The 23,328-nt window shown below is 55.2% G+C and overlaps 8 protein-coding genes across 8 annotated transcripts; 5 read left to right on the forward strand and 3 right to left on the reverse strand.

The window, feature by feature from the left end:
* Positions 1-156: 156 nt before the first annotated feature.
* CHGG_00453 (uncharacterized protein) lies at positions 157-2,963 on the forward strand (the record flags this gene model as incomplete). The annotated part of the gene is made up of 5 exons (XM_001219673.1): positions 157-806; positions 928-1,135; positions 1,355-1,576; positions 1,634-1,832; positions 1,945-2,963. The coding sequence occupies 5 exons, from the start codon at positions 157-159 to the stop codon at positions 2,961-2,963; spliced, it is 2,298 nt and encodes a 765-aa protein (XP_001219674.1).
* Positions 2,964-4,049: 1,086 nt separating this feature from the next.
* On the forward strand, positions 4,050-5,353 carry CHGG_00454 (uncharacterized protein; the record flags this gene model as incomplete). The annotated part of the gene is made up of 6 exons (XM_001219674.1): positions 4,050-4,087; positions 4,171-4,256; positions 4,339-4,361; positions 4,448-4,730; positions 4,789-5,264; positions 5,327-5,353. The coding sequence occupies 6 exons, from the start codon at positions 4,050-4,052 to the stop codon at positions 5,351-5,353; spliced, it is 933 nt and encodes a 310-aa protein (XP_001219675.1).
* Positions 5,354-6,306: 953 nt separating this feature from the next.
* Positions 6,307-7,925, reverse strand: CHGG_00455 (uncharacterized protein; the record flags this gene model as incomplete). The annotated part of the gene is made up of 3 exons (XM_001219675.1): positions 6,307-6,882; positions 6,944-7,702; positions 7,866-7,925. 3 exons carry the CDS (start codon positions 7,923-7,925, stop codon positions 6,307-6,309), a joined length of 1,395 nt encoding a protein of 464 aa, XP_001219676.1.
* Positions 7,926-8,556: 631 nt separating this feature from the next.
* Positions 8,557-9,323, forward strand: CHGG_00456 (uncharacterized protein; the record flags this gene model as incomplete). Its single annotated transcript, XM_001219676.1, has 3 exons — positions 8,557-8,620; positions 8,698-8,849; positions 8,907-9,323. The coding sequence occupies 3 exons, from the start codon at positions 8,557-8,559 to the stop codon at positions 9,321-9,323; spliced, it is 633 nt and encodes a 210-aa protein (XP_001219677.1).
* A 654-nt stretch (positions 9,324-9,977) lies between these two features.
* On the reverse strand, positions 9,978-12,675 carry CHGG_00457 (uncharacterized protein; the record flags this gene model as incomplete). Its single annotated transcript, XM_001219677.1, has 5 exons — positions 9,978-10,784; positions 10,881-10,887; positions 11,175-11,512; positions 11,580-12,067; positions 12,135-12,675. The coding sequence occupies 5 exons, from the start codon at positions 12,673-12,675 to the stop codon at positions 9,978-9,980; spliced, it is 2,181 nt and encodes a 726-aa protein (XP_001219678.1).
* A 1,162-nt stretch (positions 12,676-13,837) lies between these two features.
* Positions 13,838-15,569, reverse strand: CHGG_00458 (uncharacterized protein; the record flags this gene model as incomplete). The annotated part of the gene is made up of 2 exons (XM_001219678.1): positions 13,838-15,273; positions 15,323-15,569. 2 exons carry the CDS (start codon positions 15,567-15,569, stop codon positions 13,838-13,840), a joined length of 1,683 nt encoding a protein of 560 aa, XP_001219679.1.
* Positions 15,570-16,949: 1,380 nt separating this feature from the next.
* CHGG_00459 (uncharacterized protein) lies at positions 16,950-18,602 on the forward strand (the record flags this gene model as incomplete). The annotated part of the gene is made up of 3 exons (XM_001219679.1): positions 16,950-16,956; positions 17,789-18,057; positions 18,126-18,602. The coding sequence occupies 3 exons, from the start codon at positions 16,950-16,952 to the stop codon at positions 18,600-18,602; spliced, it is 753 nt and encodes a 250-aa protein (XP_001219680.1).
* A 2,139-nt stretch (positions 18,603-20,741) lies between these two features.
* CHGG_00460 (uncharacterized protein) lies at positions 20,742-22,493 on the forward strand (the record flags this gene model as incomplete). Its single annotated transcript, XM_001219680.1, has 1 exon — positions 20,742-22,493. One exon carries the CDS (start codon positions 20,742-20,744, stop codon positions 22,491-22,493), a length of 1,752 nt encoding a protein of 583 aa, XP_001219681.1.
* Between the last annotated feature and the right edge of the window lie 835 nt (positions 22,494-23,328).

The raw sequence follows: 23,328 nt of genomic DNA on the forward strand, positions 1-23,328 counted from the left end.
AAATCCATCAGCCCATCAGACCTTTCGACATTCACGAACGTCCCTCTGAGAACCGCCGAGCAGCCTTCTGACCAAGATCCAACATTCGTCATCACCACATCCTCTTCGATGCCACCGAACGTTTCCAGCCGAGCCATACCTCGAGGCTAGTCCGTAATGGCGTCCAATCCCTTTCCTAAGCCTGCGTCAACAAGGCAGGGCCGATCATTTTATGAGGGCCTCCATGGCCAGGCAGGGGATACGGAGGGTCTCTTGGACGAAGAAAACCTGAACCATGACTTTCACGATTATGATTTAGAGAACGCCGAAGGTCTCGGGGTGGAAGATAGCCGCACTACTGCGGGCGGGGTCTCCAGCCCGACCCCAAGAAGCCGCGGGCAACCAAATAGCCGACCACGCAAGGATCGGCGGTCTGCATGGATATCACAAGAAGATGAAGGTGATAATGACGTTCCGCCCTCGTTGCTGGTGGAGTGCAACGAGGTGGACTTGGCTGCCGGCCAGTCTAGAAAGAAGAGAGGAAACCAGTCGGCCGCTGTTCCGGGGCCACCAAGTACTCGCGCCCAGTGGGAGACGGCCCAAACACAACAGCTGCTGCACGGCGATGCGGTATTTAGGCCATCACGTCACGACAACCGTTTACCGAACTCGGTGTTCGCCGGGGTGGTGTCTGGCAACGCCAAGAAGAAGGCTGAGTGGAGATGGGCTAACGTCTCAAATCTCGACAACTTCATCAAGGAAGTCTACGATTACTATATTGGCCATGGGGTGTGGTGTATCTTGCAAGAACGAGCCCTGCATCTCGTGTAAGTGGTGGGGCCACCAGTGTTCTGAGTTGGAGCTAATGCGCCGCAGCAACGTTACCTTTGTTGCGTTTTATTTGACCTTTCTCTCTCAGTGCCTAGACTACAGCAAGTTTCATAGTAGCCAGAGGCTTTCCCAGGTCCTCGTGCCTCAGTGTACCAAGAACATGTCGGGCGTTTGGAGCTTCGGTCTGTGGATGTTCGCTTTCTACTTCATTTGGAAATCGATCCAATACCTCTTGGATCTTGGGCGGCTACGCAACATCCGCGAGTTCTACCTCCACCTGCTCGACATCCCCGACCAAGACATGCAAACGATTACGTGGCAGGAGGTAGTAGCCCGCATCATGGCGCTAAGAGATCACAACCCCAAGACAGCAACAACTTTGACAGCAACCCAGCGGCAGTGGCTCGGCAGCCAATCCAAGGAGAGGCTCGACGCATCGGACATTGCCAATCGTCTCATGAGGCGAGAAAACTACTTGATTGCGCTGATCAACAAGGGATGTCCTTAACCTGACGATCCTCTACCCTTTTTAAAAAATCGACAGTTCTTCTCCCGCACCATGGAGTGGCTCCTCATGTTCAGCATCGTCGATTTTGTTTTCGACGAGAAAAACCAAGTCAACCAGGATTTTATCCGATCCGAACGCCGAGCCGAACTGAGCTCGAAGCTCCGCGGACGATTCCTGTTTACCGGAACCATGGTCCTCTTTCTCTCGCCTTTTCTAGCCACCTACCTTCTAGTCGTCTACTTCCTCATGTATTTCCATGTAGGTAGCTCTGTCACATTATGGCGTGCGTAGCCGCTAACTACGTACGTTTCACAGGAATTTCATAAGACTCCGTCTGCCTTAGGGGCTCGAACATACACGCCGCTCGCCGAGTGGAAGTTTCGAGAGTTCAACGAACTACCCCATCTGTTCCGGAAACGACTCGGCATGTCTCATCCATTCGCCAGTCACTATATCGACCAGTTTCCCAAAGCCAAGACGGAGATGCTTGCCTGGACGGTGGCTTTCATTTCAGGTTCTCTCGCCACTGTCCTTGGGCTGGCCTCAATCATCGACTCCGAGTTATTTATGCACTTTGACATTACCCCCTGACAAAAACGTTGTCTTCTATGCGGCCGTATTCGGAGCTATCTGGGCAACTGCCCGGGGTATGACGTCGGAAGAGAATTCGGTTTTCGATCCCGAGTTCGCTATGCGGAATGTCATTCAATATACTCATTATGAGCCGGATCACTGGAAGGACAGACTCCATAGCTTTGACATCAAGCTCGAGTTCTCGGAGCTGTACAAACCCAAGGTGGTCATCTTCCTCGAGGAAATTTTGAGTATCCTCAGTATCCCCTATGTTTTGTTGTTTAGTCTTCCCAGGTCTAGCGACCACATCATCGACTTTTTCCGGGAATTTACCATTCATGTTGACGGACTCGGCTACGTTTGCACCTTCGCCGAATTCGACTTCAAGAAGGGCATTGGTAAAGGCGATGGAAACAAAGACGGCAGGGATGCGGACGTTCGAGACGATTACTACTCGACGAAACATGGGAAGATGGAAGCTTCTTACTATGGCTTCATGGGCAACTACGGCAACTACGCCCTTAACCCACGGACCGGAGCGGCATCACATCTACCGCCGGGGGCTCGGAGTCAGTTCCATCCGCCGCCAGCCTGGCCAAGTATAAACTCGCCGCCGCCTGCAACCGACCTCCAAACCTCAAGGATGGGCTGGGAACGGGCGAGGGGTGGAGGTTTAGCCAGGGAAGCGCGGTACGGCGCAGCACTGCCGCAACCATCACCCATGGCGTCCATCTTGCTCGACCCACATCATCATCCGCCGAATACGCTCCTTGGTGGCAGAAGCATACACACGCCTCGCCACCAACGCGGCGCAGGTTACCAGGGCGTTATTGAAGAAGGTCTTGAAGATGATGGTGAGGTTAGTGAAGTTGGCAGGCCACGGGATTATGAGGAAGCGTACGAAAGCGGGGGCGCCCTCGACGAATCGGCATGGCAGACATCACCTACCCGAACGCTCAGCAGGGAGAACAGTGCAGCAGAAACCAGCCGACCACCAGAAGCCGGAGTTGTTCACATGATTTATCAATTCAACCAAGCGCAACTGAATCGCAGACCGGGAGGAGTGCGATGAATAAGCGATGGTGGTGCGGGGGATTATCGATTTATTAGCTTATTGATACTCAGTACTTGTTCGAAATTCGCATTCTATGAGAGTGAAGCCGGCCGTATGGCCGATACGGCCGAGCCAGCGTTGGCAAAACTTCCCGAAAACGTGACGTCCCATGCCAACATCATCCTCCCTGCCTGCCGCGTGATCCCCGTCACTAAAAAGGAGGTTGTCAGCCTTAGACACCCGCTTTTACCGGCTTCAGAAAGAGGATGACGCCCGTAGGGTAAAGAATTCATGGACGCGCGGCTTAAGTTGTCCAGTCAGCATTTCCCCAGGAATTTGTTAGATAGCCAAGAGATAAGACCGAGCTCAAGCATTTCCTCGCTGCGTTGATTCCGTTTTGCACGTTTGTGCCTCGGAGAAAGGGTCGGCCACCTTTCGGCCCCGGCGGAGGCGGGGCCCGCCACGGATCTGATAAGAAAGCTGCAAGGCTGTTTTACCGAGGGCTCTTGTGCCAGTGCGGACGCTAAAACGGATCAGGCGGAGCATCTCCGGTATCGAACCCACCAAAGAAGCCACTAAAGTCCTGGGCTGCGGGGCAACAACCAATGCTTTCTTGCCGCCCGCCACCCCTGACCTATTGCCCGTGGGAGGTTCTCAATTCCCCGACCTCCGTGGCCGAAACAGGCCCAATTTTTTCTGGGCGCTCTTGGAACAAAGCCGACAACGGTCATAGAAAAATTCGGAGCTTGTTTGTGCATCGTCACAGCCTCAACACCATCATCGACCGGGATCTCCATTTTGCGCCCCTCCCCATCTTGCGCGGCCTACGGCAAGACACACCTGTCAAATCCTGGCCTGGACACTGCTCTTAAGCGCATCGTAGCCGCCAAGACATTAGCGGTTAGAACAGCGGGCTTAAAGTTTGGCAGTTTGTGGTGACGACGACTCCAAACAGAACTTCACTTTTCCCAACATTGCGTCACTTGGTGCCTCTCCCGCAGAAGCTTGGTCGCGCACCCCCCGCCAATCTTCCCCTCACAACAACACACACCTTCACCCCTGGCTCTCGACGTAGGCGCGCCCGGGAGCCGTGGTCTTTCCCCAATGGCTCAGCCAAATGCCGAGCCCGTGGAGGACTACGAGTGCGTCCGCCGCCCTGCGTTTGCCGACGATCGACCAGGGCGACATACTGCCGAAGGACGACGAAGTGCTAACACTATTGCAGTTATGAAATCCGCTCTCCACCCAACTTTTCGTTGCTCCAGAACATGACTGCCGGCGCTTTCGCCGGTATTGCGGAGCACTGCGCAAGTGAGTCCCCCCTCTCTTTGATATCGGCGTCCAAATTCAGATACTCCCACTCTTCCTACGGCCAGGCGCTAACACGATGTAGTGTACCCTATCGATGCGATCAAGGTGAGCAGACGCTGCATCCTTACTATACCAACATCCTCGCCAGCCGATGTGACAGCGCCGCTGACCAATTACACCGTGATGCGCAGACTCGCATGCAGCTTCTCAACCCTTCCTCCTCGACCGTTGGGACGGGAGTGATCCAGGCTACATACAGGATGGCAAAGACAGAGGGTGTCTTGAGTTTATGGCGGGGAATGTCCAGCGTGATCGTTGGAGCTGGCCCTGCTCACGCTGTCTATTTCGCGACTTACGAAGCTGTCAAGCACGTAATGGGCGGAAACCAAGCCGGTGTCCACCACCCTCTAGCCGCTGCGACCAGTGGCGCATGCGCAACGATTGCCAGCGATGCGTTAATGAACCCCTTTGACGGTACGTCTCTTCCCAGTGTCTACCCCGCGGTGGGTCGTTGCTAAACACCTCCGGGCAGTCATCAAGCAAAGAATGCAGATCCAGAACTCGGCGAAGATGTACCGCTCCATGCTCGACTGCGCGAAATACGTCTATAGGCAAGAAGGTCTTGCTGCCTTCTACGTCTCTTACCCGACGACCCTTTCCATGACCGTCCCCTTCACGGCGCTGCAGTTCCTTGCCTACGAATCTATCTCGACCTCGATGAATCCCAGCAAGAATTACGATCCCGTAACACACTGCTTGGCGGGAGCGGTGGCGGGCGGTTTTGCCGCCGCACTCACGACCCCCATGGACGTGATCAAGACGATGCTTCAGACGCGCGGCAGCGCTACGGATGCCGAACTCAGGACAGTTAACGGGTTCATGGCCGGCTGCCGGTTATTATACCAACGAGAGGGCGCTCGTGGTTTTTTCAAGGGCGTGCGGCCGAGGGTGTTGACCACCATGCCCAGCACAGCCATCTGCTGGTCTGCCTACGAGGCGTCGAAGTGGGTATCCCTGACATGCCTATCTTTTAGGTTTAGGCCGTAACGCTAACCAGGTTGTAATCATAGGGCCTACTTCATTCATCGCAATACTAAGTCGACCTCATGACGGGAAGGCAGAGATGTAACGGGTTAACTGGATGAAAGGTATTTGCATCCCCCAAACAACCCAACCTACCCTGGCTAATGCTTAGCTTACCCTTACAGAAACCTCGCGGCCAGGGTAAATTGATTCATCCACCAAAGTGATACGATGCAAAACCCTCGCTTTATTGCGAATTCGAGGTCGACACGATACACTTCGGGCCCTCGAGCATTTGGCCGGCGGGAAAAGGCTGGCGTCATGTGCTGGAGCTCAGCACTGTGTACATAATCTCTTGTTGTCTCTCGCGCCCGGTGGGTTTAGATTTTGAAAGGGCGTTTCTGCTAAATACCAACCTGGACACGGGCTACTTGCCCGCCCGCAATGGCGTGTTCACCTACCATCACCGGCCCATCAAGTCAAGCCAGCTCTGACTGCCACCGGCTTCACTCGGAAATGTCAGCATTGGCGTTGCAAAACGCGAGGGGATAGTTTGAGTGGCTGCATTAGCTTGATCTGCCACTATTACATCGGACGGGGGCGGACCGGAAAAGGTAAGCATGGGACAAGTCCACAGGAAAGGACACATTTCTCGCTCATCGGTTTCTTCTAAGCAAAGAATAGCTGGATGAGAGATAGGATTATCCAAGGCGGGCGCCCTTCCGTTCAAGACGATCAATGGTGACTCCAAGTTGCTGCGTTTGTACATGTTTTTACTATTGCACTTTTCTGTATCACACTGTTCGGTGTGGCAGGGCGGCAAATGACCCACCTCATCCACGCGCTCCCTAAAATCACGCTTGTACTAAACGAAAGCAGTGTACAACCGTACCCTCACCAGCGAGACGAACCACGCCCAATGCTGCTGCTACCTTGCGTAAAGCCTTATTAGTAGGCTCCGCATCACAACTAACACCTAAACTCCCTTCCTCTTGGTGCATAGAGAAGAATATAAAAATCGTAAAAATTACGCTCCGAATGGGAACCCAGACCCCCTGAAGTTGAATTGAAACTGCTGACCGCCGCCGCCACCCTGCTGGAACATGAACGGATGGCCTCCGCCGAACGGGTTGCCGTGATGTTGCGGCTGCTCGTGCGAGTTGGGGTCGTCGCCGCGGTCGAAACGCGCGCGTAGCTCCGGGTTGCTGAGCACCTCGTACGCTTCGTTGATAGACGCCATCTTCTTCTCTGCTTCCTCTTTGGTGAGGCCCTGCTTAGCCGCCTTGTCCGGATGGTGTACTTTGGATAGCTTGCGGTAGGCCGATTTAATCTGACGCTCGTCGGCATCGTGCGCGACGCCCAGCACCTTGTAGTAGTCCTTAGTCTTGCTGCGCTTGAGCGCGACCTGCGCCTTCTGCATAAGCGGGTTGATGGTCTCCTCCTTGCCCGGGTGGGCCTCGGCGGCCTTGCGGAGGGTGTTGATGCTAGCTTCGAACTCTTCCGCATCCAGAAGGTGTTTAGCACGGTAAAGTAGGCCGTAAAATGAGTTCTCGTCGTGTTCAAAGGACTCTTCGCAATATTCCTTGGCCTTCTTGCTATTTGACTGTTGTGAAGGTTAGAGACCGTGGAAAGAGTGACAGCGACAACGCGGAAGGTAAACCTACTTCATAATAAGCCTGGCAAGCCATTTCAACCAGCCTCGCAACTAGAACATTCCCTGCTGCTCGGGGGATTGTGCCTTCCTCCCTCAATAACTTTACCTGGTCCTTAACCTCCCGAATCAACCCTTCGTCATCCCCCGATGGCACAAGTTGTCGCACCGCCGTCATGTGTTGGCTCTTGTCTAGAGCCTTGGTAACCTTCTGGATCACCTTATCCACCTGCTTTTCCAACTTCAACAACCGCTTGCACTCCTTCGAATCTGGGTCGGAGTGCAGGCACTTCCGGATGGATGCCATGCCGTCCTGCAACTCGCCAAGCGCGTAGAACTGTATAGCCGAAATCTTGACGTGGGGTGATGTATCGCCGGGTTTCATCTGTAGGATGTGCTGGAGATCACCGATGCCCCTTTCCATTGCCCCCCGTTCGAACGCACACCTCGCGCGCAACTCGCGTAGCGACAATGCACGGTTCGCCGTCAAGATGGCATCGTCGGCTTGCTTAATGCATTCCTCCCAGTTCTCCGAGTTTGCGGCCGCCTCGGCGAGGGTTGCTGCGCCCTTGGCCTCCTCCAGACTCGCGAGCTCCTCCGTTTTCTTCGCTTGCAGGTAGTGTTCCTTGGCCAGGTCCCAGTCCCCGAAACGAGCTTTCAGCTTTCCCAGTTGCACGTGCGCGCCCTCGAAGCCGGGCTGGAGGGTAAGGACCTTTTGGAAGTCGTCGGTGGCTTGTGAGGTGCGACCCAGCGAAAGATAGGTGGTCGCGCGCTTGAAGAAGGTCAAGTAGTTGGTCGGGTCCCTTGCAATGGCGGCATCGTAATATACGAGAGCATCGCCGGTTTTCACCCCTCGACAGATGGGTTTGCGCCGAGGCTAAAAGCCTGGAAACGGGAGTATCGGCAGGAATGTCGGACGGCGACAGACAAGTCACCAACGATGGCGCCGATAAAATACTGGCAGCAAGCGCCAGTGTTGAGAGGCGGACCATCATCTCGGCGGAGGTGAGGGCACGGGGAGGCAGGGGATGGCGTTGCGCTTCGTTGACCAGGTGTGCAAGTCCAGCAAGCGAGAAAGGCGTTTAAGCGCGACCGCTTGCTGCAGAATCGGCTGGATTAACTACCTCGAAGTGGAAAAGGGCAGCCAGAGGCCGAGAGTATTAATTACTTGTCTGCCAACAAAATGTTTCTCAGACGTTGGTCCAATGTTGTAGGACACGCTGTAAAGTCAGGGTCACCATGAGCATCGATCAACAGCTCATTCCTTTTGACCACGCTGGACTTTCCCGAATCCATCAAAGCAATCTGGCCACTCTGTTTTTGGAAGCCGTCCGGGTACCTGGAGAAAAGGCCACTCATACCGTTAGCGCCACCCCTCACAGTGCATATCACAGTGCCTTGTCAAAAACGCGAGTTGTGTCAACTGGGTTCCAAGATGTGGGGTCGGGACTAAGTGGGAGTTGCGGGTCCCGGCAAAAAGGTTTGACCGCTTTTGCTGGGGCCGAAAAAATATTATCGGCTTGGAATCTAGCTCCATACAATTCGGTCCCCAATTGACGACACAAGGGACAAGCAACTCTCGATATTCGCCGTCAACACAACTCCCACGGCGGAAGTCCAGTCGCAATGTCATTCAGAGGAGCACCCCGAGGCCGCGGTGGCGGTGGTTTTGGTGGTGGTCGCGGAGGAGGTAAGCCAAAATGTTCAATTTGGGGTGAAACCCCCAAGATAGAACAGCATGTATGGAAGCTGACAACAGAAATACAGGACGTGGTGGGTTCCAGCAGCGGGACATGGGCCCTCCCGCTACCGTTCTCGAGATGGGCAAGTTCATTCACGCCTGCGAGGGCGAGATGGTGATCGAGTCTACAAACCCGAAGGTTCCGCACTTCAATGCGCCGATATACCTCGAAAACAAGGTGTGACCCTTCCATCCGGCTCTTCCTCATCCCAAATCTGACCAAATCCAATAATAGACGGCAGTCGGCAAGGTCGACGAGGTCCTTGGACCCATTAACCAAGTTTATTTCACGATCAAGCCTTCCGAGGGCATCCAGGCGACGTCATTCAAGTACGGCGATAAGTTCTACATTGCCGGCGAGAAGCTCCTACCTCTCGAGAGGTTTCTTCCGAAGCCCAAGCCTCCGCCGGGAACTGTCAGCAAGGTCAAGAAGCCTAGCCGTGGTGGCGCAGCCCGCGGTGGGCGTGGAGGGCCCGGTGGTGGTTTCTCGCGTGGCGGAGGCAGGGGAGGCGGTAGGGGAGGTTTCGGCGGGTCAAGAGGAGGCGGTGGCTTCGGGGGCGGCTTCGGAGGTGGCCGTGGGGGTGCGCCGCGGGGTGGCAGAGGTGGTTTCTCGCGTGGTGGCGGTCGGGGCGGTGGTCGTGGCAGGTTTTAATCTGTTACACTCTCAGCACGCTCTCCAATTCCGGAAGTGGGCGTGGGCCCTGTATAACTACGTGGTACTGTGCTCCACTGGGCGGTATTAGTCTCATTTTGGAGCGGAGCCAGAACGTCAAGGTCGGGATTGTCGTGGCGGATGCTTGGACTGGCTACACAGGCGTTATAGGCAGGCTTTGGGTTTTTATTGCCGTATTTCATGGTAAAACTGGACCAGATCTACGTCGTACATGTCACGGTGCAGCGTGGTAAAACCAGATGCCGTTTGGTCGAGTCTCACTGTTCATTCGCCACGTTTTTCAGCTTCTAAACTACCAGGCCTGCCGAGAAACTCAAGGGGGAGGTCAAGTTTTCGGGCGGTTTCAACCTCGGATGCGTTCGAACCTCCCCAGACCAGTGGGCCTCAAAGCGACGAGGACGCCGGCACTACACTCGTTCCTAATAGCTTCCATAACGGCCAGAAGCTTATCAAGTTGCATTAATGGCTCGCTTCCTTTACATGGCTTGATACACGCAGGGCGCTAAGCAATGATGGCGCAAAAGAAAAGAGGAGAGTGGGTAGAATGCGTGGCTTGATCTATCGGTCGCGAATCTAGGGTATTGTAGGTAAATAAGGCATCTAGCAGCAAACCGCACGTTAAGACACACAGAATCACAACCCCGCGTTTGATCCTCTCGGGTACTGGCCTGGGATATGGAGGTGCGAGATCGTCTGAGCGCTATCAACTCGGACCGCACCACCAGGCCTCGCGGAAATCTCACTGTCGATAATGCCGTCATCACCCGCTTGGGCTCCCGCCTTTTCCCCGCCGCGAGATGTCTGGGCTTCCACCTTGTTGCCATTGGGGGCGCTATCCAATACCCTGATTCCTTGGGGGTCGTAGATCTCGCTCCCTCCGCCATCCATAGTTGACGAGAGCTGTTGATGCGGATGTGGAAGCGGGATGGGCACTGGCTCGGCCCACGTTTGAGAATCGTATCCTCTGTCCACCGGTGATACGTCGTGTGTTGTGGTGGTCGAATGGCCTGGCATGCCTGGTACCTGCAAACTCCGCCTTTGTGGCCCAGTCGTAGCCGCTGGGTTAGGAAACTGCACTGGCCCACCCATAGAGCCATCCATGGTAGTAAGACGCTGGGAACTCCCGGGCTCGGTCCCGCGTGGTTGGCTATGATTCTGCAGGCCCTGTGGGTGTTGACTCAAGTCGCTCTTTGTGGGGACAGTTGCGATGAACGGGTCATGATGATTGAGACTTTCGCCGTATCCGGAGCTTGCGCTAAGAGGTGAGACAGGGACCTGTAAACCCCTTTGTGCGTTTACCTGGAGATCGGATGGGAACCGCCCACCAGAGGGACGTCGCGAGAGCCCATCTTGTCTTGATTGTTGGTTAACCGAGGATACGGTAGCCGTGAAGGGTGGTTCCTCGTCATCATCAACACCGTCGCTGCTGACAGACGACCGCTGTGAAGACCGGCTAATGCTCTTGCTATTGGCGCGCACGATATTACTGCGCTCCCCGAGCGTCTGCTCCGACACATTGGTTTATTTTAGTCGTACCAAAGCCCTTCATAGTGTCATGGCTTCTCAAGCACAAAAGGACCCAATTAAGGCCCACGGTAGCATCGTCCCAGTTTTGTCGCCCCTTGAAGACAAACTTTATTTGAAGAGGTGCCCATCAGCGGGAGTGGGGATCCTAGTTTTCTCCTTCGAGGAGGTAGAGAGACATGAGGGGGTGCTTGCGTTTTTTTCTGCCCGATTTTGTACCTCATGAAAGATGAGTGGGAGAAGAGAAACATACCTGAACATGTCAGCTATTGAGCATCTTTAATTTATAAGGCGGCCGGGACTCACCATCCGGGCGTGTAACTCTTCAGATACTTGCTCTTTCGCTCTAGAAGCCCCGCGCGTATCTCCTGGCAAGCATAATGATCGCGGCCGGGATAATGGATGGATCCTGCTAACCGCATAGGGAGCTCGGGGTTCACGAAACGGTCATCCCTCTGTATGAATGACGTCCATTCTGTGTCCTTGGCCATGGATACGGGTCCGGCGCGAAGCTCCTCGATTGTATGGTAGGCGGCATCTGATTCTCTTTTGAGGATACCAGCGTACGCGTTGTAGGCCTTTTGAATCTCGCCGACGACAATGGATTCAAGCTCGTTTCCCGAGTTCTCCAAATTGAGATAGGCCTATGTAAAGATTACTGTCAGTGACTCCAATATCCAAGCACAATCGTGCGTCTGGGATAGTATATACCTGATGCAAATAGTTCTCCTCGTCGATTTGCCGTTCAAGTTGCCGATCCACCGCGAGCCGTAAGATATAGGGGTCTTGTTTTCCTATGGTTAGAGCAGGGTCGAGCTCATTCTGTCCGAGCGCTTCTTGTAGTTGATTGACGGCCTTGCGTGTACTGTCCATCTCCTTATCAACCGAGTTCTTGAAATCGCCCGACAAGTTCTTGATTTCCTTGATCTTCTGGTGGAGGTCACTCCGTAGCCCAGTGAGGGCCAAGATCACATCCTCCTCGATTTCCCTGGCCTTATTAGCCTCCGCAATGGCTTGTTTGTTGTAGCCTCTCAGTATCTGCAATGCATCATCCAGACCACCAGATGAAAGGAACCCAGGCGGGGTGGCAGTGTTGTTCAACACGTTTGCCAGTTTTATAAGCGATTTCGCCCGGTGCTCGTAGTGTGTTTGGATTTCCCTAAAGTAGATGATGAGGTCTTTGAGCGTCTTCCGCCACGCTACCAGCAACACGTGTCAACAAAGTACACAAGAGAAGAGCAAGTCAAGAAGACGTAGAAGACGGACCTTGGAACCGATTCGCGAGTGCCTCGGTCGGGTTGGCTGCGGTTGGCACTGGGCAATAGAACGCGCTATGCATCTCGTCCTGGTCCGTTGCTGGCTGCAGGGCTAGACTCCTGACGCTTCCAGCTTTCATGCTCCTACGGCTTCCGCTCCGTTTTAGGCTCGCGCTTCTTCGAATCGATGCCTTCTTCCTGAGGGTATTGCCACGGGACAAAGACGATCCATCTCCGATGACACCACCCCCATGGCCAGAATAGGATGCCGACCGTTGCATCCCGCTAAGCCCCTGGTCATCGACAACGGAGCTCCCACGCTGGCTAGCATCCCACTCCTCTATAAACCTGGGGGGCCGCATAGAGGCAGGGGAGGTCATGTGGTCGCCATAGTCGCCGTGTGAATTTGCGGCAGTGTTGGGGAGCGCCTCGGTACCAGTAGAACCTGAGTGGTGGTGTGTCTGTTGGGCTTGTGGGTGCGGGGAGTGGCTCGTTCGGTCGTACCCGTTGGCCTGCGGTGTGGAAGCAACGGCGCCCTTGACCGTCGACATGGCCTGGAGGTGCGCGAAGCGTGGATGGCGTTCAAGTTATGATTCGCGCTCGTTCGCCTTGAAGAAGAGTGTTAGCTGCCGCGGCATTGGGTAGCAATACACCGCACTATCGCATAAAACCTTATAGGAACGCACTGTTTTCCTCGCGATAACAGTGATCCTTTCCCGGCATGCCGTTGGGATCGTGTGGCGGCGGTTTCCTCAGGGTGCCCACATAAGACACGGCAGGCGAATTAGAAAGAAAGAGGGATATGTAGAAGAAATAATGCTAAGGGGACTCGAAGACCAGGCGGGCAACGGTGTGTGGTGCTGTCGTTGTTGGCGGCTTGGGGCCCCTTCTTGGCGGACTCTCCGTTTACGGAAAACAACTGAGTGGGGTCCTTGCGCTTGGCTGGCAGGAGAGGGGCGCGAGTTAGTTATGTAATGTAAATCTCCGCCAAAAAAAAAAAGAGCAAGAGATCTTGATGAGCTTAAATGGAGCAGCGCCCTGGTCGGAAGTCGTTAATTTTTACCATAGCAAATGGCCCGGGGTGGAAAGCGTCGAGGCCACGAGGAGACGGAAGTGTAAATAGGTGTAAAGGTATGCCGAGGAGAACAGACGAACTTGGTGGATTAGCGGTTTCCAAGAACCTGGGCCAAGCTCCGGGCTTGGATGCCGCCCACGAATGACGTATGACGTGGCCTGGGAACCACTCCCTCCATCCGCCGGGTCCTCACCATTCAGTATCGAGCTCATGGGCTACAACTTAGCGTGACCCCCGCTCGCCCCGTGTCAAACATGGCTGTGTCGCTGTGCTTCCCAGCTAGCCAGTCCTCTTGAGTAAACAACAAATGAACCCCCGTAGTTACAGAGCACAGACAGGGTGGCAGTGGAACTCGCACTACTTCGTACATGCAGAGATGCAGTATGATGAATATATCAGGTAGTATTGACGAGGTCCGCTCTCCCGCAAGCTGCCTACAAATGAACAGGGAGTAGTCTTGGGGTATATGTATATACGAATATATAACTATCTGATGATTCGTAAACCAAAACAAAAAGAAACAAGAAAATTACTAATAGTCTAGGTAACAACACCCGCACCTGGCTCACGGCCAATGCATACAATCCGTGCCGACTTTGCCTCGTCGCTCTCCCACACTCTTAAGCGCCCCTATATTCTCATGCTATGAATCGCCGCCGGCGTGAGAGACGTGCCAGACGGTCTGTCCGTCCCCTCCCTCTCCCTGCTCGCGGAGTTTCTGCAGGATCTGCAGGGGAGTCCGTCTCGGAGGCTGTTTCTGAGGCCACAGGAGTCGAAGAGGCTTCGGAGTTTGTCCTGTTGCCTTTTCCCTTTCCGCGGCCACCCGCGTTGTTCCCCCCGTTGCCCTCGTCTTCGTCGTCCTCGTTGCCCGCATTACCCTTGCCCTTGCCGCCATTGTTCCCCCCGTTGCCCCCGTTGCCGCCACCATTATTATTCCCTCCACCGCCATTACCGCCGTCGCCGTTGTCATTCTCACCATCACTATTGCCCCCGCCATTATTGCCCCCGCCGTTATTACCCCCGCCATTATTTCCTCCGCCGCCGTTGTTAGCTCCCCCGCCGTTGTTAGCTCCCCCGCCGTTGTTAGCTCCCCCGCCGTTGTTGTTATTGTTGTTGTTATTTCCTCCACCACCATTATTTCCTCCACCGCCATTATTTCCTCCACCGCCATTGTTTCCTCCACCGCCATTGTTTCCTCCTCCGCCGTTGTTTCCTCCTCCGCCGTTGTTTCCTCCACCACCATTGTTTCCTCCTCCGCCGTTGTTGCCTCCTCCGCCGTTGTTTCCTCCGCCGCCATTGTTTCCGCCACCCCCATTGTTTCCTCCACCCCCATTGTTTCCTCCACCTCCGTTGTTGCCTCCGCCGTTGTTGCCTCCGCCGTTGTTGCCTCCGCCGTTGTTGCCTCCGCCGTTGTTGCCTCCGCCGTTGTTGCCTCCACCACCATTGTTTCCTCCGCCATTGTTGCCTCCGCCGTTGTTGTTGTTTCCTCCTCCGCCGCCACCATTACCGCCAGGGTCGGGAGCACCAGGACCGAGCGCCACAGCTTCGGCAATTTGATCCTTCGCCGCCAACCCATTTTCACCATCGCTGGCCGCAGGGTTGATAGTGTCAACATTACCAGATACGGTAAACCTGACACAATCGTCCTGAGATCCTCGCTGGGCTACAGGCATAATGACAGGCTGGTGATTTGCGGCCGAGGTGAGAGTACATAACCGATAATTCCCCGCTGGTAGTCCGCCGGTCACGGCCGCTGAGAGCTTTCCCTGTCCGTCACCAGCATCGTTGATGCCTTTGAAGAAGGCAAATTGAGTTGGATCTAGAGGTTGAGTCGGGTTCAGATTCGAGCCCGTATCCTGCACGGTGACATGAACATGGCCGACGATGTTACCACCTTCCAATTGTTGTGGTGCAGCGTAGTAGGTTGCTGCGGCATTAGTGAAGGAGCCAGCTTCCAAATTTGATGTCTGGAGCTCAATATCAAAGTCCTGGCCAGATTCAATGTCATCCCCGTTCTGCGGATTTGTGATCACTACAGAGATCATGTTGTTGGTGGAAGGAATCTGACCCATCACTGCCAAACAATCAGCACTCTCGTTTTTCACATGCTCCGCGTTACGCACCAATGCCGTTGCACGAGCCCCCCGTGATCTGTAAGCCATTGGTGAGCGTTTGTCCCTTGCAAAAGTTGATAAAATTGTTTTCCGATGTTAACGATGGCGCCTGGTCTGCATTGGCGCCCAGAGAACCTGAGCCGTCTGTGAAGGATCCAGCCTGGATAACATCAGGGTCTAGCGTGGGTGTCTGATTGTCGCCCTGTGCCTGCACGAGAGCCAGGTTACAAAGAAAAAGAAGTCCTTGGGTCCTCATAGTGCTACGCCAGCGTGGAAGCCCCAGGCCGTTTTTCCACTGGGCGGCAAGCGAGCGTGGTAAGCTGTCGGACGGGAGGAAGAGCCACGCACAGCGTGGTGACCCCAGAATCAAAAATCGAAGGCTAAACAAGGTGGTGTTGTACGGGGAGGGGGTAAAAACAGGGGAAGAAGAGCAAAGAACGACTAGGGTAAAGAACCCATGATTGCACTAGTTTTCGGGCAGGGCCTGTTATATTGGGTGCCATGTTGAGTTCGACTTTTTACATCTAGCCTTAATTCACTTGCATCCGTCTGAGGAATTAGAACTCTCTCGAAACGCGGATCAAGAAGGGTGTCGTCACAGAGCGCGAGCTGATGTAGGGACGATCTGACTCCCCTTTCCATCAAGAGGGGGGCGGGAGGGGGGCTAAAGCGGGGACAATATGGCCTCTGTCTGCATCCGAAAGTTCAGATGGGAGAACCAGATATTCACGCTTGCGTAGGAAGTGCACATCCAAGGGGCCAGTACGGCACAGCGCCCGTCGCGGCCCCCCTGGTCGAAGCCTGAAAGCGAGGCCAGAAATAGCCTCAAAGTCGCGCCGATAACACACCATGTGACAAGCACCGGCCGCCTCGGCCGGGGCCCGGAACGAGCGTAGCATGCCCCTACCAAACCCGGGGAGGTTGGTAGCCGGAGAGGGCAGTTGAAGAGTGGGTTGGATGAACGATGCCGCACGTGATTGAACGGGGCACGTGGGGTGAGAATGAAGCGTTGCATTTTTTTGTTGGCTCATCTGTTGAACCTGGGCTGGTGGCATTGGCAAATACGAGGAGCATCGGCCGCGGCGTCGGCGGTGACCCGGAATGCGGCCTGGGCAGACAGACCGTTAGGTTTCGACCGAATTGCTGAGCCGATGTTGAGATCGGGTGGAACTGAAACAGACCCTCGGGGGAACATGTGGCAGGAACCAAGGAAGGCCTTTACCGGTATGTACGAAATAGGTAAGTTACCTCAGAAATAAGACAATGCCTAGACAGGTAAGGCATGGACAAAATAGGTAATTTAACAACAGCAACAGGGTAAGTCTATACAGGTATATACAGAATAGGTAATCGAGTACACACCTACGCAGCCCCCTCACAGATGGGATGTTCCTGGTAGCGGGGCTTTATACACACGACCGTCAGGTTGTCCGGGCATATGGTTGAAGACGGACATCCGTGAGGCTATCTAGTTCATCGGAACTTTTCGGTTATCGACGGTCGGTCGAGACGAATGGGGAGTTTTGCGGCTACTTTTACTCCAAGGCTATCAATTGGCGACGCTCGCTTGGGGAGAAAAACAGTCCGATGTTTCCTTGGTTAGTTCCTGCAGCGATTGTGTCACTAACTGCCTAATATGGAGCGTAAGCATGTAGGTATGTATTTGCCCGGAGAGCCCGGGTGGCAAGTTTTGGATGTGTGCATGGCTCGCGCCGTATCGGGACGATGAGGTCGGCGGCATAGGTTGACGAAGGGAGTGCGCTTGCCGCCAGCCTGCAGGCTGCATGCACCTTCGGACCCCGATAATGGACGTTGCTCGGGGTCCCCAACTCGGGATAAGCGGACTCTAAGCGAGAAACCCGGCGTTCCTGGTTAAGCGAAAGTTAGTTTCGCTCGCCCATCTGCCTTTCCTCGCGCTTTTAAAGGAACTGCTCCTATCCTCTTAGCACCCGACAAGTGTCTTTTTAATCACACCTGTTTTGCCCGAGGTTTTTTTTTCGCTTTAATCAAAATTACACAGTACGCTCGCGACCTGTAAACATTTTCTCGTTCATTTCCCGCGTTGCACCTCAACAATGTCGTCGTCACCAGAATACCGGGCGGGCAAGCGGCCGAGTAAGTCAAAACAACGTTCATCCCCCTTCTAACATTCTCCCGTTCTCAGAGCCGTATATTGGTCTGGTTCAAGGGCCACCTTTTGACGGTTAAAACCTCTCCTCGGCCTCCTTGGGACCATCCCTGACCCTTTTCCTTGTGCTTGGTGGTGGGACTCGGATGCCTACCTTAAACTGTGGAGGGAAAAAAAATCCCCAACCGACCAACGGACCCCGCTTTCCGGCCGCTTGGGGCAAAAGTGTCAAAACCCACCTTACCTCGCATCACATCTTCCTTTTGCATGTTCAACTCGTCCCGCAAACCTCCCCCCGCACCTACAGAAATAACACAGGCCTCTGACTCGACCAACAACATTGGCAGGAACCCAATCACTCCCGCCTCCGGAGCTGCCGCAACTGGTGGCCGAGCAGCATGCCCCCATCCCACCAACCGACAAGGACTCGAAGCGATTGATTGTTGTCCTGTCCAATGCAAGCCTCGAAACCTACAAGGCGTCGCACGGCGGAGTCAGCCGCATGGGTGTCCAGAGGGAGGAGAAGTACTCGTTACTCAACAGCGACGAGCACATCGGCGTCATGCGAAAGATGAACCGAGACATTAGCGACGCGCGCCCGGACATCACACACCAGGTTTGAATGAGCCGTCGCTTGATCCGATCTGGCTTGTGCTGCTACTGACACCTGACTACGCATCGCAGTGCCTCCTCACTCTTCTTGATTCCCCGATAAACAAGGCCGGAAAATTGCAGATCTACATCCAGACTGCCAAGGGCGTGCTCATCGAGGTCTCGCCCTCGGTCCGCATTCCCCGGACATTCAAGCGCTTTGCAGGCCTGATGGTGCAGCTCCTCCACCGCCTCTCGATCAAGGGAACCAACTCGCAGGAAAAACTCTTGAAAGTGATTCAAAACCCCATCACCGATCATCTGCCTCCCAACTGCCGGAAGATCACGCTCAGCTTTGACGCGCCGATGGTGCGCGTGCGCGATTACATCGACACTCTCGGAACGAATGAGAGCATCTGCGTCTTCGTGGGTGCCATGGCGAAGGGCGCGGACAATTTCGCCGACGCCTACGTGGACGAAAAGATCTCCATCAGTAACTTCAGCCTGTCGGCAAGCGTTGCCTGCAGCAAGTTCTGCCATGCCGCCGAGGATAGCTGGGACATCCTCTAAGGTGCACGCCACGCCGCAATAATGGATGCGAGGCTGTTGTGGCCAGCCGTCATACTGGCCTTCAATGATACCGACAAGGACTGGGGACTGGATGGAAAGATCTGTCGGCTCCCTACCTTCATTCAAGGGGGCTGCGGTTGCATTGTGTCTGTTGCGTGATACAACATCGCGGTTAACGGCCTTTGTCTTCCGGAACTTGGGTCATCTGTGCTTGAGCTGTCGGTGTTTTTGCAACCAAAACATGGGGCATTCAACAACGGAACCCAAGACGCTTTCGTCGTCTGCGCGGTGCCACTTCAACTTGGCCCGCGTCTTCCCCGTTTTTCTTTCTTTTCCACTATAATTTTTCTCTCTTCCAAATGCTTGATGTACAAATAACAACCTGACCTACAGGACCACCCTGGAAGCACGTCGCGAACATGCACCCAACCCCGGCCCTGGGATTTGGGAAAGCTTTTTTTCGTCGGGGCGACGAGCCGGGGGCTGCGGACTAATTTGAGCGTGGTCAAAGGGCAATGGAGTCGAGGATGGAGTTGCATTGGGACAAGTTTTTTGTTTGAGTCGAGATATTGGGCTGGCAAATACGATTTGAATCTGGCCGTCTGCTCTGTGTTCAGTGCTATGCTCTAACTTCTTCGTCGACTTCGCCTCGCCGATGCCGTGAATGCAGCCCCTCAGTTCCCAGTCCCTGCAGCCGCTCATCGAGGGTTTGGTCGACAAAGATCCGTCCTTGAGAAGGGCGGCTTCTCAAGCACACACACTGGGCCAATCAAAATACTTGAAGAAGCGCTCAGGCAGGGTTCGTGCTGCTGAGACCCACCCCACCTCCTTCAAGACAGAATTGTGATGTGAAATAAATCTGTACTTCCACACCACCATTCAGCAAAGCCCTTCACGGTCACGACGGTCTCCTCACCGGGCCTTTGACCAAGAAGTGTGGAAGTAATGAGCAAACATTGGCCACCATATTTGCTAACACTCGCAGTATATGATGGGGTTGGTGACCACTCGGATCGAACCGTTTGGTTAGCAGTCGTGGCAGGGCACCACCGAGAGGCCCGGTCGGTAAAAATGGCGGGACATTGCTTGGAGATCCAAGGAGAAAATTGGAGACGGCCCGACGTGGCAGGCTGCGCGAGTTTGAGATCAGTGGTGCCGGATGTTGCTCCTTTTTGTCTTTGCACATGGACAATCCAATATTCTATCCAGGGCATGCAAACGCGAGGCACCTCCTCTCAGCCACCCCCGGCTTTTCCAGGACAGGGATTACAGCCGACCGGCTGAGCCCGCAAGCTCAGCACAGCAGGGCGAGGTTTTACCGCTTACCCGGCGCCCGATCCAATCCAGGTCGCGCGTGTTTGCGAGATGTCGAGGATCAGTGTTGAACAAGAGTCAACTTTCCTCAGCTGCCCTTGAAGTGCTGATGCCCAGGGATCGTATCCGGGCTGTGGGGATATTGGATATTCGGATGCTGAAGGAATATGGCTTCGGTGTCAAACGGGTCGCAGAGATCAACTTCATGCTTTGCCATTCGGTCGCCCCATGGGCCTCCCATGTCCTGTCCGCTCTCGTTGGACTCCAACCGCTGCGGGGCCAGAGTGTCAGCCCGGCTTCTTCGAGTCCAGGTTGGGCAGCACCGTTTTCGCCTGGCACACGGCCAAGCTTGCCTGCCGCTTCCCCATAATTCTTCAACGCTGTCCTTGGTTCAACAAACGAATGCACAGAGTTTGACTGGTGCTGGAGTGACTCCCGATGCGACTGATTTGCGTTCCTCCAAAGCCAGTTGTGTGCAAACAAGCGGCACGGCTTGATTAACGCTTTCCCAACAGCAGCCCGAGGCGAGGTGTTTATTCCTCACCCCATTCGACTAGCTGGAGCTTCGTGAGGCTCGGCCGCCCCGTGGCGTTTGCTTTGCTTTGCTTTGCTTGGATCTCAGCCGACGAGAGTACCCCGGCCAGCCCGCCTCGTTCGCGCCACACTGCCCTAGATCTCTAGGGCTATCTCGAGCGCTGGCGTCGAGTCTTTGTGGCCCCTCGTGCCTATCCCCGACTCCCCGTGCGACCAGAACGCACTGTTACGCTCCGCCTAAGGCAACTCCTGCCTCTACCCGGCGCGCCCGGGCGTAATTATATTGTACCAATGCTTCCCTTCTTGGAGGTCGACCACCTCCCCTCCTCCTCGTCTTTCTACTCAGCCGTTATACACCCCCTTGGCCTCCGTTACCTGTCTACCGAGGACGGACATTTCCCTTCCATCACATACGGAAACGCCTCCCGGACTACCCCTATCTTTCAGATCCGCCAGGTGATCTCGAGTAGAGATCGGCCCCTGAGGACTTCACGCATTGCGTTGAGCGCTCCTTCGGCGGCCGCGGCCGACTCCTCCTACGAGCTTGCCTTGCGGGCCAATCCCGACGCCCGGGACACCCACCCCCGCCACTCGGGCGAGAGTTACGCTGCTGGCAGTGGCGCATTCGCGCAACGGAGGGACACCAGCGGTGGCGGTACCCGTGTGCTTATAACTGACGTTGTTGGCAACATGATGGAAATTGTCTATCAACCTCCGCCAGATTACCCCTCGCAATACAACGGCTCGACCGTCCGCTACACCAGGTCAACCAGCGACGAAGCAAGCCGCATTCTAGGTTGGAACTACGACGTCGCGAGCTCGTCTCTCGCTTCACCCGCCGGCCCCAGTTCCACATCTGGCGGGTCTGTCCGCACCGCCACCCGCCGGTCCTACGCCCAGTATCCCGAGGAGGACGACCAACCTCACCCCTCAATCAGGCGGAGCGTCACCGCTGGGTCCTCTGTCTACGAACCCGCCGCATCCGCGCGAGAGAACTCCAACGGCTTAAGCGCCGGTGCTGTCGTCGGGACGCTCCTCGGTGTTGCTGCTGCCGGAGCCGCTTTCTACAGTATGGCCAAGGGCGACAAACCCCGCGATACTCGGCATGACTACGACATGCCGCATTTCTCACGCCGGTCGACCTTTCCGGAAAAGTACGACGGATATTCGGATCGCGAATCCCGATATGTCGAGGTGGAACGTGCTGTCGACAAAGTCCGCTATCCCCCTACACCAGATTATCGGCGCCCCCCACCCGAGTATATCGCGCGGTACAGCCAAGCCGACGCGCCGCGGAGCAGGGAGGTTGACGACATCTACGATGACTCACGGGGACGTCACCCATCATCCCGGCCGCGGACTTCTACACGGCCCCGCAGTGAGTCAGCGAGTTACAGAGACCCCTACGCCGGGGCCGAGGCGGAGTATCGCAGCTATGTGAGCTCGAAGGGCTCGAGGCACCCGCCAGTAGTACAGCGCAGCTACACATACGATAACCCTGACCGGGAAAGCTACGCCTCGGCCAGGAGCCAGCGGTCCAACAGCACGGTCCGCGGGGCCCTACCCGACCCCTACGGCGCACCGGCGCACGTCAGCTCGCACTCGAGGTCCGGCAGCCGTGTGATGACGACGACGACGACGACGTACAAAATCGGCGGTCGGCCCCGGAGCTACAGCCGGGAAGGCAGCTACTCTTCCGCCCGCCACGTCCCTATCCCCGACAGCCGAGCGCCGGCGTACTTATCGTCGCGCGACATCCCCGTCTCCGATAGCCGGGCCCCCGCGTATCTCTCGGTCCGCGACATGGCCTTTCCTGACAGCAGGATGCCAGCCTACACCTCGGCCCGCGATGCCCCGCCTCCAGCCAGCAGGCAGGCTGCATATGTGTCGGCCCACCATATGCCCTTATCAGAAAGCCATGCGGGTAGGTGGGAAGGTGATGACGACGACGATGATGACGACGACGGCGACGCGGACAGCATCGCGCCGAGTGACAGCATTAGCTGTGTTGGGACGCGGAGGAGTGGACGATCGCACTACTGAATGTGTCGTGGTGGTGTATATACCAGGAAAATGCAGTATGGTTTCTTATGTCTTCATGGTCAACGGAGCGGTTGCTTCAGGGGGTGTTCGGGGTGGGATTCATTGGCACCCTTTGGTTCTTTTCTGTACATACAGCACACACAAGGGGGTTGTAGAGTGATCCGGCGATGATATCTGGACTCTGGCAGAGCAATCTGGTGGTTACTATCAGGTGATGGGTTTCAGTTCCTTACATACCTAGGGTAATCAGAGATGTTGTTGAGTTATATGAATGTCAAGAGACCTCCATATATTCATATCTGGGTGCCAATTTCTCTCCCCACAATGCGATTTCCGTCGCCTAGGATATCCGCGCCGTTAGTCATTTCGTCATCAAGGGCGGGCCCTACCGCGACCCGTTTTAAAGATCTGACTAACTAGTGTAAAAACCCCACGTTTCGAGTGCCTGCGACTTGCCGCATGCTCGCTTCGTACCATACTCCGGTTCCAGTTCGTATGGAGGTACGGAGTATTTCGTACCTTGAAAACATGACTGCCCAGAGGAAAGGCATGTAGGTTCTCACTAGCCAGCCACGTTCTTCTCCTTCCAAACTCGCGAAATGCTTGGAAATGCTTGGCACCTATGTATGTGCCTTCCTTGTAGGATATCATGGACCCCCTTCGGAAATGCCCTCCCGGAGTTTCGTGACGTGCATCATGGCTGCTGCGTCTGAAGAGTGACAAGAGATGACCAGTGTGGTTATTCTCAAATCGGAAATTTGATGGTACCTGGCAGGCTGTCGTCCCCATATTTTGTCCACCAGCAACCCTCTTCCACCTCCGATATTCGGAATGC

The sequence above is a fragment of the Chaetomium globosum genome, genomic scaffold (genome assembly GCF_000143365.1).
Source record: "Chaetomium globosum CBS 148.51 scaffold_1 genomic scaffold, whole genome shotgun sequence".
Taxonomy (NCBI): domain Eukaryota; kingdom Fungi; phylum Ascomycota; class Sordariomycetes; order Sordariales; family Chaetomiaceae; genus Chaetomium; species Chaetomium globosum.